Consider the following 13,391-nt stretch of genomic DNA (forward strand, 5'->3'; position numbering starts at 1 on the left):
ATAATGGTTCCTAATTGACAGAGTTATTCTCAAAGTATTTTTATCTCCACTTATATACACGACGCAGAATAAGGCCAATATTACTATTGACCTATGAATTTCAAATAGGTCGGCTTATTAAGTGACATGTAACTTTGGGTTAAAATTAAAAGGGCCGAAAGTGTCTTATATGGATCCAAGATTGAAAATCCCAGGAGGGATGGAGGGGGGGGGCTTTCTGATGAGGTGAAAAGATCAAATATCACTCAGGGAATTTTCCTGCGAGTAACCCCCCCCCCCAAAAAAAGGAAGAAATAGAAAGTATAAATGAATGAATGAAAATGAAAATAATTTTTTCAATGTGAATCTAGTCAAGCAGAGGGGGGGGGGCACTGGGGCATGGCTGACAGATGAAAAGAGCAGGCGAATGAACATAATGAACATAAAAGACCCAAAAGTGATCAGATCCAGTTGCAAATATTCTTCTGCAACGCGGGCAGGGGGGGGGGGGTCGGTATGCCGCCAAACAAGAAAGAAAGAGTGAAGTTAAAAGAATGTGGATTATGTTTTTGATTTCTGTATAAACTTGAATTTATAATTGATATTTAGATATTCATTTCAAACCCATCAAAAGTCGATTCAAAACCATTAATTGGCTTTATTCAAAGGCACAATCAAACATACAAATTTTCATTTTCTAATATACTCCGCCACTTTGCTACGTTGGATAGAGGTCAGTCATGCTTTGAACATACAAGATGCTACAGCGTATGATGCAGGCATGATTTGGAAGTAAAATAAAACAAATATTTATATGATTCCTGTTCAGTTTCCCCTGAAAAGCCGATAAATGACTTTTTAAAATTTTACATAACTCACCACCAACTCATGATCCTAACTAATGCGTCGGAATTTTAAAGTGCATTTTACTTCATGAAATAAGAGGGGGACAAAGGCTCTAATACAGATATGAAATATTTTTGTGATTAAATTATTTATCGGTTTTGTTTTTGGTGGGAATCTAGCATACTGGCCTAGTGTTTTTTATCTGCCTAGAGATAATAGACATTGCAGCTGAATGTTTATCGAAGAAACTGACTTATACAAATCTGTGGCTGCCCTTTTTAATATTTTAATCGAAATCACTTGAATACCTTTTATGGCAGGTTTGACGTAGGGCCGACTATATTTTTATTTTTTGCTTTCATTGATGGGGGGGTCAAGGGTTTCACTCTGCATGTGGGAAATTTGTCATTATTACAGTCCCCTGGATTTCTTTAACCAATGATTGGATGCTATTATACCTTTCAATTACCAATTACAATGAGGTACATGTTTTTTAACTATATGAAATCAGACCATTATTTTGATTATCGTCGAATTCCAACCCGACTTAATCTTTCCCAGCATAAAGGTGGATAAAAATGATCAACGGCATATATGTACATCAATGACAATAGCGCCATCTCCGCTTGTGAGCAAAGTCATGTGCACCTTTTAATATGATTATGTCCATTGTACAGAAATCTTTTTGAAAAAAGTTGAAAAAATTATAAGTCATGCATGCGTATGAAACATGAGTCATGGTCCTGGGAAACGGGGGTGCTGCGTCCATTGTCGTACGCAGCGGGAGGGGGGGGGGCAATTTCCCCCAGAATTTTTTTATTTAAAATTTTTCAAAAAATTTACCAAATATGCAAGTATTACTTTAATTTCAGTTTAACAAAATGTAAAAGTGCCCCAAAAGACAAGCTCGGTGTTTACAATCGCTACCTCACTTTCCAGATTTTTTCGGACAATTTTACGCCCCCCCAGCGAAAAATTTCTGTGTATGGCCATGGCTGCGCCGTCACCTCGCCTGCATGTGTTATTTACCATATAGGCAACATCCCCTGTAAATAAAATGGGGCAAAATGTCGATCACCTTCATTTCTTATATTGGAAACATCTTTTTTTTTTGCATTGCTTTTTCATGGACCAAAATCAACTTCATTTTGTAGCAAAACAAATTTTTTTGGAGGGGGGGGTGCTTTTCAAATTTCTCTTGACAGAAATGACATTCGCTGGTAGTGAAAATACCGTTTTTGGCTTGTCAAATTAAACCAGCACCCCTTTGAAAAAAAAATGTTTCTATAGGGCCCTGGCATGAATGTATATTGAATGATTGAAAACCATAGCTGCTGCTGCTGGAAGTAAAGTTTATTCCCTGAACATTCCTCAACATTAAGTTAACTTTACAGGGGCCGCGGAACAGATTTCAAAGCGGGGGGGGGGGGGGGGGGGCTGACCATCATGCAAAAAATCACAATCGTATGGTCATTTTTACGTTTTTGTACATGGTTTTGGGAAAAAGGGGATGGGGGCTCAAGCCCTATCCCCCTGCTTCCGCGGGCCCTGCTCATTTTTAATCACTTTTATTTTCGAAAGTCAAAAGGGGCCTAAGCTTTCGATCCTAGCAGAATCTTCGTAGGAGGCAAGTGTCACTATGATCCCTGTTACACAGGGAGCCCGTCTAACAGAGAGTTGTGACTGATCCGATCAATCACAACTATGGACAGCCAGCAACATCAATATCTATTATGCATGTTTGTTCAAAATATTTTTTATGATATATATTCATGCATTCATTGTTTTCTTGAAAATTCACTATGCTTCTTTTTGTTTACAAAGGACATTGTGCAAATTTTCTGTAAAAAAAATATTATGACACTGATGGATTTCCTTAGAGTTACGATTGATCGGATCAATCGTAACTCTTTGTATTAAGACAGAGCCGGGTAGGCCTATATGCATAATGGTGAAAGTTTCACAATATCTCCCGTTCGGGAAAGTGCTCGAATTTTGGACCGACCAATTAGCCTCATAATTTATACATATAATTTGTATGTATTTATTATTGCCTCATAGTCAATTTAGTTGCCCAAAACTGATTTTAGAACCAGCACCCCAACGCGGTCACGATCGTGGAGCCAACCCCTCCTCTCCTGACATCTCTTTTACATTTCTATTGTTAGGTTATCTACAAGGATTTAAAGTCGAATAGTTGTGTCTCATAAATTAAAACAAGAGCTTTTACTGAAAAAAATGTCAGAGTATGCCTAGACAGAAAAAGCTAGGCTCATGAACACATACATGCCTCAGTAGCATACTTTACAATATAATGGGTCTCTTTCAATTCAATTCTTGCTTTGAGCGTATTATGTTAGCAACCAATGATTCATTATTTTTTATTACTGGTTAGTGTGTTGAAAATTGAAAATAAAATGAAAAATGGGTTTAAAAATCTAGTTATGGGGGCTATATATGCAATCTTACGTTTATTTACTCCCGAAATTTGAGACTACGGACACGTGGCGACTTAGTTATACATATATCCGAACGAACCTGAAAGAGCCGGGTGCAGCAGGTGAAAGACTAATAAACCGTACCGATACGTATACCGGTATACCGTATGCGTAAGTTTAACACTAAGAGAAGGCGACTTGTTTGAAAAAAAGGTATGAATGTTTAGCCATCGACCAGCATTTTGCGGTGCAAAATGCTAAATTAGCTGGAGTGGAGCAGAATTGTTCATGAGTATTATATTTCAAATTTTGAAAATTACTTATAGAAGTGGCAAAAACCTTGCGAATCGCGTTGCTTTCAAACACCTGATCAAGATGCCGAAGCAACGTAAGCAAGCGGGTGTATCTCCCCGATCGCGGTTCACTGACGGAGTGGGAGGAGCCCGCAGCCGTGAAACTAAACATGCGAAACTTGGAAATGGAGCACAGTCTCGGAAGGCAAAGGATGAGGCGGCACAATCATCTTCGAAGTTCATAATGTTTCTGTTGACATCTCTGATGATTAGCATACCCCTCATGATCATGTGGTATCAGCATGTCCTTCGATCAGCTGTGAAGACGCCGCTAAGCGCTCCACTTACCATAGCGAGTGATGCCAGTTCCGCCGCCAAAAGTCCCGGGCGGTTTTGGGGTACATACCGCCCCGGCGTCTATTTCGGCTTAAAGACACGCTCTCCAAAATCACCTGTCGTGGGTCTTATGTGGTTTCGACAACCAACTTCTCCTAGTCAAAATCCCGATCTGAAATTCAGGCACACATGTGAACAAGGAGATGGGTTGGACAAGTATGGTTGGATTGAACATGATGGTGTTAATTTTGGAATTCAAGATATTTTTGATGGTCCATTCCAAATAAAAACGGCTTTTGCAAAGAGTGGAGGTGGACTTCAAGGAGGGGACTGGTCGGCATCTATTTCTGTCCGATACAAAGATGGAGTAGACACTGTAAGTAGTAGTATTAAGTACTGATTAATATACTATCTAGTTAATGAATTTAGTTTATGAATTTCTACAAGATAAAAATTTGACATTTTTTATATAGGTTGATAAATAACAATGTAGATCTGCTATGATGAGTTTGAAATATATTTTCATAAGAGAGTTAATTATCGGCTTTCTGTTCCAGACCTATTTTATTATTCATGGATTAATCATTAACCAAATCTTGGCACTGTTTTTTTATTTATATTTTAATTCTATTTCGAGATTTGCAGTATTATAATTATTGCTACATCTAATTGGTTTCTAATTCGGGCGTTTGGAGAATTGTATTATATTTGTGTTTATGTTTAATTCCTATGCTACACCCTAGGCTCTTTCTAAGGGGGGGGGGGATGTTGGCAGAGTGATTTGAATGTTAGTGATCTTTTTATTTTTTCTACCTTCTGAACTGGATGAAAATAATATACTGATAACTGATTATCATTAATATTATATTTGTAATGTTATTTCTGCAGACAAAGGAGAAGAAAACACTGAGCCTCATGTTTTACTTTGCTCTCGATGGTCAAGGATCAATTGAACCAATCCTGGATGGAAATCAACTGCTGGGCATCAAGGGCACCACAGAAGAGCTCGGGAAGTTTGTCCTTCGATTCCCACAACCAACGAAAGTCAGAATGAACAACTACTTGGTGTCCTACACTCCTGGTCTCCATGCTATCAAGGACCTTGTCATGCGGCGGTTGAAGTATCATGAGTTGAAGAAGAAGATCCAGCTTCTTGGTCTTGTCGGGAATGACCAGCAAACGATTGCAGCATCACCTGACAAGATGGCAAACATCATTGTCTATCAAGTGACTGTAGAACCTCCATACATCATGGATGTTGTCTTTGAATCAGGAAGCAAAGCGGACAGGGAAAAGGAGCTTGCTGGTTCCGAGTTGACAAGTCTTGTGCAAAGCTTCAGCAATAATTTCAACCAGCGTTTTGAAGAGAAGTTCGGGTTGATTGAGAAGGGATACGCACCTGATGAAGTAGCGTTTGCAAAAGCAACAATGAGTAACATGATAGGAGGTATTGGGTATTTCTATGGAAGTTCGGTTGTCCAATCCAAGCATAATACTGAACCGGTAGCGTACTGGACAGCTCCTCTTTACACTGCAGTGCCTTCACGATCGTTCTTTCCTCGTGGTTTCCTGTGGGATGAAGGGTTTCACAATCTGTTGATTAGCAAGTGGGATCCTTACATCAGTGTAGACATCATAGGCCACTGGCTTGATTTAATGAATGCAGATGGTTGGATACCTAGAGAACAGATTCTAGACTCTGAGGCTAGAAGTAAGGTGCCTGCAGAGTTTGTAGTTCAACATGATACAAATGCTAACCCTCCAACATTTTTCCTACCCCTCCAATCAATATTGAGGGACGGATCATCTGTAATCCCAAAGAAAGAGTTCACATCCTTCCTAAAGCATATCTATCCCAGGTTAGCTAAATGGTTCCAATGGTTCAACACAACTCAGTATGGTCCAGTCCCAACATCCTATCGTTGGAAGGGTCGTGATAGCAAGACAAATCGGGAGTTAAATCCTAAGACATTAACCTCTGGATTTGATGACTATCCTCGAGCCTCCCATCCCTCAAGTGAAGAACGTCACATCGATCTGCGTTGTTGGATGGCATTGGCTTCAAGTGTGATGGTTGAGATAGGCAAGACCATTGGGTTACCATATGATCAGTATGAGCATACATTGCATGTCCTCACTAATAATGCCCTTCTTGAGAAGCTTCATTGGTCGCCAAAGGCAAAAATGTTTAGTGACTTTGGGAACCATACAGCTAGAGTTTTGTTAGAGCGCCCTCACCCACCGCCCCGCCAACCAGGTCAACAACCTGTCCAGATGGAGATGGTTCGTGTTGTCAAATCAAAATTTGGACCTACCAACAAGTATGTCAATTCCTTTGGATATGTCAGCCTCTTCCCATTCCTTCTCCACATCCTAGACCCTAACTCTGACAAACTTGGCAAGACCCTCACCGACATGAAAAACCCTGACATGTTGTGGACAAACTATGGACTTCGATCCTTATCAAAGAGCGATCCATTGTACATGAAACATAACACTGAACACGATCCACCATACTGGCGTGGAGCTGTTTGGATCAATGTGAATTACCTAGCTCTTCGTGCCTTGCATCATTACGCTAATGTTCCGGGTCCTTATGCTGCTCAAGCTAAAGAAATTTACAGTGAACTCAGGGCAAATGTTGTTAGTAATATTATTAAGCAATATAATAGGTCAGGGTATGTGTGGGAAAATTACAATGATATAACTGGGAAAGGGCAAGGATGCCACCCTTTTACTGGTTGGTCAGCTCTTGTTGTACTGATGATGTCAGAATCTTATTAGTCATGTAATTTTAACATTTTTTTCCTGAAATGAAAATATTCTGTTAAGTGTTATCTGTATTTGTTTCTTGATTTTATCCCATTAGATTGATTAAATCTTTGATGCTGATACTTGGAATTTATCATGTGAATATTATCATTTTGAATGATGAAACTTGCCTTTGACTGTTCTTCTCTGGTATGTAATGATAATTTTAAGATGAAATACTGTATTTCTATACCATTTTGTATTTCTGTAACTTCCCAAAATTGATCACCCGACTTTAGTCAGCCCCCAAAATGCTACTTTGATAACAACAGCTTGATCACTGGGTCAGAGAAAAGAAGCAATACTTGCCCTTCAAAAATACAGTGTGATGGGAAACGTAAATATACGTTGTGTCCCTTTGACAGACATTAATTTTAGCAACAATAATAATCCTATGTGTTTTGTTTATAAGTTTTGAACAATATAATATGAATGTCAATCTGTCCTTGTGTGTAGTGATAGGTAAGGATAGCCCAATAGCTTTCTGTTTTCACATACATGTAGTGGAAGTGAAGAAACCCTTATCAAGTTTGACATATAAACTTTGCCTTTAGGTGCAAAGAATTTGAATCTACAAATATTGGATTTCAAATTACGCTGATGGTAAAGAAAAGGAATAAAGAATCTAATAAAGGCACCTAAGAAAAGTTTGCCAGCTTCATTACCGCATTACCCTGAATACTATTGGACACATATTTGGTGCAGGCATTAGTTGGTTCTTGAATCAACAGGCTATCAAAGTCGAATTATTCTGTTGATACATATGCCCTCCAAACATGGTTATTGTTAAATATGTGTATTTGTGGAGCATTGTGGCCCAGTGGATTTGTCTTCGGACTTTGAAACAGAGGGTCGTAGGTTCGAATCCCAGCCATGGCGTAATTTCCTTCAGCAAGAAACTGATCGACAATGTGCTGCATTCAACCCAGGTGAGGTAAATGGGTACCGGTAGGAAGTAATTCCTTAAGAAGCTGTGTGCGCTATGAACGCCTAGCTTAGCCGGGTAATATAGGAGCGCCTTGAGCACCTAACAAGGTGGATATGTGCGCAATATAAATATCCTATATTATTTTCTTATTTTCTGTCTAATTCAGTTCAATTCCATTTTGATTTTGCCATAACCATAAGATCAAAATGTGTGTAAGCATGTAAAGGAGGAACATTAACCCATGTGATACTGAATGATTTCACCATAACACATGTTCTCCATAGACCCCAGCCTGCATATACTGTATGCAGGCTGTCTCTTCAATGGGTTAATTTGATTACCGGTAGTTTTAAGGTATCTGCTAATGAAGTACATGTGCAACTTCAAAGCCATTGTACAGTACCTGCGAATTTCTTGTTCCTGCAAAAGGGTTAGTTGTTATTTGTTGGATAAACCTCAGACTTTGCCCTCATGTGTTATAGGATGGACAATGATCAATCTAATTATTTTTAGAGTAACAAGTTCAAAAGGTCATAAAAGAACAATAAAAAGGGATTGTTTTGCAACAACCTGATATGAATTTGGCTTACTAACAGGACTGGAAATTTGCACACTCAAATACCTTTCTTATGATAGACCTATCTAGTGATATGTTGATTTTATTTTCAAAGCAAGACATGTTTCAGTGTGTGAAATTCTGGATACATTCAGTTTAATGTTTGAATAGTAGCACTCTGATAGGAGTACAAATGTTTCAGTTTTATATATATATTTTTTCCCTTTGTGTTGTGACTTTTGTTGTATAGTGATTAAACATTTCACCTACTTGAGTATTGTGCTCTTGTGTATTTTAGATTGTATCAAGGAGCAATACAGGTATATTTGTGTATAAATGTATTTGTCAATTCTAAAATTGTGAATTTTCTGTGATATTTCCTTACTTGATGAGAGTTGTAGGTTTTCCCTCCAAATTGAAATTTAACATTTTAAAATCCTCACAGTAGATATGGTTTAGTGCTTTCTTAATATTTGAATCTTAGGACATGTTTTTAAGATAGCATGCACACTGGTTATGATCCAGTGTATACTTTTTGAAGGTGAAGGTGTACACATGGGCTAATATACAAATAATGCACATAAGCGCGTGCCTGCAGGGCCAAATAATGAACGGTGTGCGAGAAGAGCAAATGGATATACATGTACCTCACCGAGGTCCGCAGGACCGAGTGCGGTATATCCATTTGGCAAGAGTTCATTATTTAGGTCCTCTATGCACAAAAATGAGTGCATTATTTGTTTTATACACCCCTCCCCTATGTAACTGAGTTGCCCCGAATGCTATATTTGATCTAAATTCTGGATAATTCCAGCCAGACCTCGCACCATCCTGCACACTGATGTCAGAGTGCAGGATAGTGCTTTTGGTATGATGTCAGAGTGCAGGATAGTGCATTTGGTATTACTTCAGAGTGCAGGATATTGCATTTTGGATGCCACAGTGCAATTCGCTGAATATCATATGATCGAATTGAGACCAATCAGATAACAGAACATTCTTGGGAGTTGTATAGGTGTGATATGCACTTATTTGCATTCATTTTAGTTATCTTCGTGAAAAAACATAAATGGGGTTTTTATCCCCCTCTTGGCTCTTACATATTTGTGACTTCAACATGTACAGTTGAGGCCAAAAGTTTACACTACATACACCCCTGACACTTGCCAAACATCGTAAAATTTACTGTATGTTATAAAATATTTGTGCTATCATGACGAATTTGCTATCAAACAAATGAGTATGTCTTGCCCCTTTATCACATTGCTTTTTCATCAGGAGCTGAAAAATATTTAGATGTAATTTTTCCCCAAAAAATACTTTATATTTTAGATAAATTAAAAACAAAAACTTGACAAAAACATTTCATATTTGTACTACATGTAGTTACTTCTCAACACATTTCAGATTACACTTTTTTATTCAGTGTTGACATATGATAGAAAATGTAATATAAATCATAAATTTATCATTTCTGTATTTTTTTGAAAATATTATTACAAACAATAGAATACAGTTAAAGAGCTTAATACGCTCTTTCATTTGATACCAAATTCATCATGGTAGTATTTATATTTCTGAAGATATAGTAGATTTTACAATGTTTGGCAAGCGAACACTGAATTCCAGGGGTGCATGTAAACATTTTGGCCTCAACTGTATGTCTTTGTGATATGTGTTATAGACAAGTGAAGGAATCACCCATTGCCTTTCCTCCTGTGCAAGAAAAAGGCTTTTCTCACAAGGAAAATTAAGAATTGCAGTATTCAGATTTCACTGTGATATGTATATTACAATTACAAATCACATTTACAGAATTATAAAGACTTGCCAGATTGATGAAGTGATGTCTTAGCAATTTAAATTCAAGTCCATCCATTCTCTTGATCAAGTGTGTATATTTGTATCAATTCTTAGACAGGAATGTGTTGTTTTGCATATTGAAATCATGTTTATTCCTTGAATTCAATGTTTGTAATGTATAGCTGAGTTTATCCTACTGTATGCTACATGTATGTTGTGGCATTGGCCCAATTCTGTACACTCCTAATATAATTTAATTTAAAGTTAAAACTGCATTGTATTTGAAACTCAAGCATTATGACCTTTGTTATCTGGACATAGCAAATGTAAACAGTTTATTGTGATTGAAGCATTAGAGGAACTGGGGGGAAAAAATCTCCCAGAATTATACGTTCAAGAAGTAGTAATCATGCAGTACACAAAGAAATGACTGTACAGTATATGAGGCATTTCCTTCGGTGACAAAACATAAAATTGAGCTGTATGAACTTGCACATATGTTTCAGTTTCACTGTGAAATACATACAGAGACATTGATTTACAATCTAAGACATGTATGTATTACAGTGTATCTGTAGTAATGTAATTTGAACTGGATAAAAGATGGTTTGTGTAGGGAATATGTGCATTTTCCTTCAAATCTTGTATGAAACCCTCAGCAGAATTATGATAAAAAAAGTGGAACTGCATTTCCTTTTATGCTTTCAGCTTTCCTCTTCTCCTTCAGTGAAGTTTGTAAGGAGAGATAAAGGTCTGATATTATTGGCAAACTCCTTGTACCTTTTTTAAGGATCAAATTATATTATCTGCTCAAGATATCACTTTAATAATTTCCTATACTATTTGAATGTTTCAGATGAAAGCTTGGGAGCAAATGCGGGTATGAAATTCTGCAAAATGCCTTGGTTTAAAACTTTAAATTACCTTTTTGCACTGACTTTATTGCAATATTTAGTTTAAGTGAAATTATATTGTTTTGCCCAAGCATTTGAGACATCTTGCTTTAAAGAAGAAATAGATATCTGATGTATTGTTTGTGATTGCAGTGCTAATGTAAAATAGCATGCAACTTATTAATCTGTGTATCCTACCATACTACTACATACACCTGTTAATGTTGATGCTTCCAAAACCATATGATATGAATCTTGTTTGGAGGGTTCTGAAATCTGAGGTATTTGGGGGTTTATTCCAAGGAATTTATTCCTTTAAATGTCATCCGAGCTGTAAAAGGCTGAAGGGCTAATGCCAGGGTATTAATATCCAAGTCTTTTGGAAGCACAAATGGACGTTATGACATAATGTGATATGCGCTATACAAGAACTGCGTTAGTATATTATTAGGGTTTGCTTAGCATTTTATCTCCATTAAGTGGAATCATTAGGCGGTTTCAAACCGCCTCGATCACAAGAATCCCCGTTAAATTACGAGAACTTTTTTTGGCTAAAAAATACCCATTAATTATTCCTGCATTCACACCGCCCCGCGACGTACCCTTCGGGATAAGTTCCCGAAGTTACGAGCATGCGCAGTATGGTCTGATAAGCAGGCAAGGCGCGAGATTCAAATTCACTAGCCCAGCAGCCACCCACGCCGCCGCGCCCAACGACACGCTGGGCTAAAAGTTCCCGTAATTTGCTTTCACATCGCCAAAATACCTGCGACCTTGGAAAAATCCCCACGAAAGTTCTCATAATTTCGCCAAGTACCTACTATTTAGCGGGTATTTTCTTTCGGGGAGATTACGCGTAGTTTGCTTTCACATTACCAAAATACCTGGTATTTTCTGATCGGGGTAAATTTCCCGATCAGAGAATACCTGGAACTGGCGAACTTCGAGGCGGTCTGAAACCACCTATTGTGGTGGAGGGGTTTTAACTCTTGTCTTGTAAACAGAGGGTCATGTGTTGTTGACATGGCATGAATCCACACTTCCCCACTCTGCTAAGTGCTAAAAGAGCCTTCGAAGTGGGAACTAAAAAAGGAGCCATCCCTATTCATTGCATTGTGAAAGTTTATCCAATAATGCAGATTTAGGAAGTAAAGTCTTATTTTTTCTCTTTTAAGTGATATATTTTTATTTTGATTGGGTATTATTTTTGTTCTTTGATGTAGACTAAAGTATTTACGAATCTGTTTGGGCATTGTATTTGAATATGATTTAGGTTTGACGGTGCTTCGTGGAAGCTGATGTTCTTGTAAATGAGTATGACATCATGTTGTGTAATGTCACAAAATAAAGATTCATGAAACTAATATTGTCTCATTTGTGCAGTTCTTGGTTCTGCATGGTACATGTAAGTTATCAATTGCAAATATTCAGATTACACTCCATGCTGCAAGAAGCAGACCAGGGCCCCGTCTTACAAAGATTTGCAATTGATCCAATCAACCGTAACTATGGCAATCCACCAGGGTCATAATTTTTTCTACAGGAAATTTGCAAAATGTCTTTTGTAACCAAAGAGAAGCACTAAATTTTCATGAAAACGATGAATGCATGAATATACATCATAGAAAATATTTTGAACAAATGTGCATAAATAGATGTTGACGTTGCTGGCCATCCATACTTGCGATTGATCGGATCAACCACAGCTATGGAATGCCAGCAACAGACTAAAATGCAAGTTTATTCAGAATATTTACTAGATAAATGCTGCCTAGATATGATGTACATTCATCAACATCATTCTCTTGAAAATTCAATGTGTTTCTCTTTGTTTACTAAAAAGGTTGTGCACATTTCCTGTAGGAAAAAAATGATATGGTTGGATTTCCATACAGTTGAGATTGATTGGATCAATTGTAACTCTTTGTAAGACGGCCCAGCATACGATTGATTTAGGGTCCGAAAAGAGACTTGGAATTGATCACATTCTTGCAACACACTACAAGTCAAGTACATGTAACATAATTCCTGGTTTCATTTGAAGGGGGACACTGTAGATGATGATTGATACATTGAAATGATTAATTTGCTGTTGGTCGTTTCCTGGACACCATCATCACCTACATGATAATGGCATAATCCTCACCAGCATCAGCTTAATATCATCTTTATCATCATCATCACCAGTGGCGGACCATGACCCGGAGGAGACAATGATTGGAGGGGCACTGTATTGTTTGTGAACAATGCTGTGCCCCTCCAAGGCTTTGTCTCCTCCGGGTCACGGTCCGCCACTGATCATCACCACCTTTATCCTCATTATGGAAATTATCGTCATCCATAAAAGTGCAGTCCACAGGATCGGTGTATCATCGTACTTGTAGAATTGGGCAGGAGTATGTACAGTGCTGTGGAAGATCTACTCTACGTGCGGTTCAAAACATTCAGCGCAGTCTTAGAACAGTTGGATTTTCTGCACCTCAACCTTGAAGCTGGCCACTGAAGTGC

At 37.9% G+C, this 13,391-nt stretch overlaps 1 protein-coding gene across 1 annotated transcript; it reads left to right on the forward strand.

Moving 5' to 3' along the window:
- The first annotated feature begins 3,425 nt into the window (after positions 1–3,425).
- Positions 3,426–7,579, forward strand: LOC121425097 (mannosyl-oligosaccharide glucosidase-like). Its single transcript, XM_041621072.1, has 2 exons — positions 3,426–4,268; positions 4,781–7,579. Exons 1-2 carry the CDS (start codon positions 3,552–3,554, stop codon positions 6,674–6,676), a joined length of 2,613 nt encoding a protein of 870 aa, XP_041477006.1. The 5' UTR covers positions 3,426–3,551; the 3' UTR covers positions 6,677–7,579.
- The last annotated feature ends 5,812 nt before the right edge of the window (positions 7,580–13,391 follow it).

Source organism: Lytechinus variegatus, chromosome 12, assembly GCF_018143015.1.
Source record: "Lytechinus variegatus isolate NC3 chromosome 12, Lvar_3.0, whole genome shotgun sequence".
Lineage (NCBI taxonomy): Eukaryota > Metazoa > Echinodermata > Echinoidea > Temnopleuroida > Toxopneustidae > Lytechinus > Lytechinus variegatus.

Excerpts from the sequence above, each read along its gene's own strand:
- LOC121425097 (XM_041621072.1), top strand. The coding sequence starts at position 3,552 with ATGAGTATTATATTTCAAATTTTGAAAATTACTTATAGAAGTGGCAAA. Across the intron at positions 4,269-4,780 it reads ACAAAGATGGAGTAGACACT|ACAAAGGAGAAGAAAACACT; the intron begins GTAAGTAGTAGT and ends TTATTTCTGCAG.